This window comes from Chinchilla lanigera, unplaced genomic scaffold, assembly GCF_000276665.1.
Source record: "Chinchilla lanigera isolate Chin_1 unplaced genomic scaffold, ChiLan1.0 scaffold00113, whole genome shotgun sequence".
Lineage (NCBI taxonomy): Eukaryota > Metazoa > Chordata > Mammalia > Rodentia > Chinchillidae > Chinchilla > Chinchilla lanigera.
The window spans coordinates 1,200,721-1,205,185 of NW_004955514.1; the positions used below are offsets into that span (position 1 = coordinate 1,200,721).

A 4,465-nucleotide genomic window follows, 5' to 3' on the forward strand; every position below is an offset into this window, starting at 1 on the left:
GCCCGCGTGCGGGTGCTTGCTGCCGCCGCCGCCGCTGCTGCTCCTGCTGCTGAGCGTGGCGCTGCTGGGCGCCGGCGCCGAGTCCCCGGCCGGGAGCCCCGTCCCCGCGCAGAGTAAGTGCCGCGGGTCCCACCCGCCTTTGTTCCCGGGAGCGGTGCGCGCGCGGTGGGCCACCTGGGTGGGTGTGGGGACGTCTTCTGGCGCTCGGTGGGCCTCGGGGTGACGCTGCCCGCGCCCGCAGGTCGCCCGTGCGTGGACTGCCACGCGTTCGAGTTCATGCAGCGCGCGCTGCAGGACCTGCGGAAGACGGCCTACAGCCTGGACGCGCGGGTGAGCCCCACTCGGATCCTCGTCTCCTTTCCGCCCCGGCTCCCGGAAGTTACCCCTGGGGTTCTGGGTGCAGGTCTCACACCAGCGCGCCCCTCGGGGTCCAGGGCATTGGGGCCTTGTCCCATTTGCTGTGGCAGAGAAGGAAGGGGTCTCCCCAACCCCAGATGCCCGGGGAGGGTCTAAGGCCAGGGCAGAGAGGACGGGGCTGGGAAGAGGGTGTGGCCGGTGTGGGGGATGGGAGGTCACACAGGTCCAGCCTGGGGGGGTTGGCGCCTCCCCCAGGGCGATGGGCAGGGACCCTCAGACCCTGTCCTTAGTGACAGGGAGTTCCTGGAAATAGGAAGGACCCAGCCCCACGAGCCCTGAGCTCTCTTGTGGACAGTGCTCGCGGGCACACACTGTGTCCTGGGCCCACTAAGAGGTGGGGTGTGGGCTGGGGAAGGCATGGGTGTTGAGGGGAGCAGGTCTGCAGGACAGGAGAGTGGTGCTAGAGGCTTGGGTGGGTGGAGCATCCTGGAGTGGGTACCCCGGGCTGTGCCACCTATCTGCTTCTTGCTTTGCAGACGGAGACCCTCCTGCTGCAGGCCGAGCGCCGGGCCCTGTGTGCTTGTTGGCCAGCTGGGCGCTAACCACCCCAGCCAGTACTGTCTTCTGTCAATAAACTCTGCCCTCAGCCTGCATCCTGTCTCCCTGCTGCGGCCACCAGAGTTCTTTGGGTGCCCCAGGAGTCCCTGGTTGGGAGACTCCGGGCCTTGTTTTCCTTGGCTGTCCAGGTGGAGGGGCTACCATTCTCACCACCTGCTCTGTGCCCTTGTCCATGCAGGCAGTGGCCCTGCTTCCACAGGCACTGGGCATAGCCCTCGCAGTCCAGCCTCGACTGCCCCTCTCCGCAGACACAGGCCAGAGTCTCCGGCCCCCGCAAGACTCCTCTGTGTCGGGGCTGGGGACAGCTGCAGCGGGACTCCCTGGAGCCTGGGGCTTTGGGGAGACAGGGTGGGTGGGCACTGGCTGGTCCTGCCTGGCCACTGAGGACAGCTGGCTGTGAGTTGGTCCCCGTGTACATCTACATACATGGTGCCTGGCAGGTGAGCTCCAGGTGAAGCAAGGGACTGTTCCTTTTCTCTATTTGTCACATAACTGCTTTTGGAAATGCAGTTGACAGCTTTTGCCGCAGGAAGGCACACACATTGCTAGAGAGGAGTGCAGTGCACAGGGGGGCAAGGCCACATCATCTTTTTATTTCGATGAAGGGCCTCTCTAAGTAGCCCAGGCTGTGGTTGACTTGTAGTCACACATGGTGGGAACCCAAGGCAGATTCATGGCAGGGGAGGCGGGAGATAGAGTTTGTTCTAGGCGTGTGCCACCAGACGGGGCACATTCATGAGTATTTTTCAGTATAAGTATTTCCCATGCAGCATTTGGGACAGATCTAGACTGTTTATCCAGTGACCAGCAAGCTATAAAGCATGGGACTTTGGGGAAAGCATCCAAGGGCCTCCCCCTGGGGCCCCGAGGTGGGAGTGGGTGCCAGTCAGGCTGGTGGGTGGCACCAGGAGGCTGGTAGGCATGTTCCTATCCACCTGCGGGGTCCCAGGGGCCACAGGAAGAGTAGGGGCTGGTGGTGGCAGAAGGGAGGCGTGGCATTTCTATCTTGCGGCCATACCCAGGGGCTAAACACTGGGCTACATCTTCAGTCCTTTTTATTTTTTAAATTTTTGAGACAGTCTCAGTAAGTCACTAAACGGCCCAGGCTGGGCATGAGTTGCAGTCCTCTTGTCGCGGCCTCCCAGTGTTGGGATGAAAGGTGCCATGCCTGGCCACCTTCAGGATCTGGAGCAAGCAGAGGTTAGGGCTGGACAGGACGCCCTGGCTGTGGTGGAGAGCGGGCTCTGTGAGGACACGTGCGAGTGGCAGAGCTGAGGGAGTGGCCATGGCAAAGCAGCTGGGTTCCAGGTGTGTTTGGGAACAGCCATCAGGATGGGGTGCCGGTCAGCAGGGCTCAAGAAGCCATGGATGGGAAGCCCTGGGAGAGAAGGCTGAGGCTGTGCTGGCCAAGGTCCCTGTGGCCTGGAAATGGGCAAAGGAGCCAGGTGTCTCGGGCGGGACGGGGCGGGTGGTGTATGCTGCAGGCCAGGCTGACCCCGTTTTGGACCCTGGCTGAACTGAGACAGGCAGAGGTGGGGAGGCCTGGCTGGCATTTCTGGGCAGGCAGAGGAGGGAGCCAGTGATGCTTTGCTTCCCTGTGGTCAAGGCCACTGGTGTCCAGTCTGTCCGGGGCCATGACAGCCCACTCAGCAGGGCTCCTGCTGGCCCCTGTATGCCCACTGCTGAGTCCCCACCCGCAGTCCATCTGGCCAGGAGTCACCTGTCCCAGACCCCATGTGCCCTTCCCTCCCCTGCAGGCTGCTGGGCCCAAGCTGGTCATCAGCAGCACCTTCTGCACTTCGCCGCAGGGCTGTGCGGGGCCCTCTCCTTCGGGCTGCTGCCTGGCCTCCTGACTGCCCAGCCTCTGGCCCCTTCTCCCTCCTTTCTTTTGTAAAGTCTGGGTGATGGCTAGCACCTCTGTGACAAGGGCTGCTCTCTGCCCCAGGGAGCGGCCAATACTGCTTTGAAGGCATGGGGCACTTTCACCCGGAATCTAGTTCCATCTGCTGACCCAGCCTCCTCTGAAGTCTGCAGCTCTCCGGGTCGCGGTGCCCTGGGCCTTCTGGACCAGCCCTGCTTCCCTTCCCTGCTGTCTCCTGCGGTCTGGCTCCTACTTTCTGAACGTGCCTTTCCTGCAGCCCGCTGCCCACTTCTGTCTGGGTTCCTTTCCCAGGGCTCTGGGCCTTGGACTTTCTCCCCCCATCCATGGGGACACGACCTCCCTTTCATGGCCCTGGACACCCATGCTGGGGCCCTCCCCGTGCTTCCTTGAACAGGCAGCCCGGCCTCAGGTCTGGGCAGTCCTTGCTGCCCATCCACCCACCCGAGGTTCTGGGAGCTGGCCGTTTGGGGAAGCAAAGCGGGTGAGGATGCCAAGTCTCCGACTCAGTTTTCTGGCTGTGGACAGAGGGTGCACGCCCACTCCCCCGGGTTACCCAGGAGGAAACAGGCTCAGGGGAGCCAGGATGTCCTGTAGCCTGCGTTACCCCAACCCACCTAAGCACCTGTCCAGGCCTCCAAGGCCATTTCAGTGGCTGAGGGGGTCCGCTGGCCCCTGGGCCTTCCTCACAGTGCCCAAGGTGGGGGTCACACGGTCACGGGGACCTGTGGCCCAAGGGTGCAGAAGGGAGGCCCCACAGGGTTGGATGTAACCAGGCCCTGCTGCGGTCCTGCGGCCTGGCATTCAGGACAGACGAGGGAGTGCCTGGACTCCCTGTCTGGGGCTAGACGCGGAGGGCTGGTAGAAGCCAGTGGTCTGTAGGCTAGAGCATTGCTCCGAGGTCACGTGAGGGTCCCTGACATCCACGCCAGGGCTGGCTCCGACCCTATCCGGAGCTCCTGGGCAGTGGACTTGGCCTCCCCCCTTTCCTGATCTCCCACCAGGAGCATGATAGTGCGACCCCACCATACCCCTACTTTCCTGCTTAGCCCCTTGCACGCAGGGGACGATCTGTGTACCCCTGGCTGGCCAGGGACACAGGCGGCCACTGTGGCCACCCTGGCCCTTGGTCCACATTTGAGCAGTGGGGGTGCTGCACGGATCAGAGGCCGTTTGGATCCTCCGAGACTCCACTTCCGTCCTAGAAGGTCATAGCCGGGCCCAGACGGCCCTTTCATCTCGGAAATGTGGGGGGTGATGGGTCTCAGCTCCAACTCCGTTCCCCAGGGCCGTGAGCCACCGGCCCAGGCTGTCCCCCTCCCAATCGCTTGGTGACCTCAGCCGCCCCTCGGGTTCCAGTCCCATGTAGCAGCGCAGGTTGAGAGGCCTCAGGCCGGGACCCCAGGCCTCGTCCCAGGTTCCCGCCCGGGCGCGCTGTCCTCGTGAGGCGGGAGGGGCGCAGAGCTGCAGGGGGCTAAGCGCGTGCAGCGCCCGGGACAGGGTTCGCGACTACCCAAGCCGGCGCCCAGCCTGCTGAGTCCGCGGGTCCGCTGCGCAGAGACTGAGAGGACGCGGCTGCGCGCCGCGAGCCCCCGGCACCCGCACCGCAGC

At 64.0% G+C, this 4,465-nt stretch overlaps 1 protein-coding gene across 1 annotated transcript; it reads left to right on the top strand.

The window, feature by feature from the left end:
• Positions 1-11: 11 nt before the first annotated feature.
• On the top strand, positions 12-1,010 carry LOC102030228 (chromosome unknown open reading frame, human C4orf48; the record flags this gene model as incomplete). The annotated part of the gene is given in 3 exon segments (XM_005408845.2): positions 12-113; positions 242-330; positions 894-1,010. Coding segments are annotated over 3 exon segments (257 nt in total), but the record flags the coding sequence as incomplete, so codon positions are not given.
• Between the last annotated feature and the right edge of the window lie 3,455 nt (positions 1,011-4,465).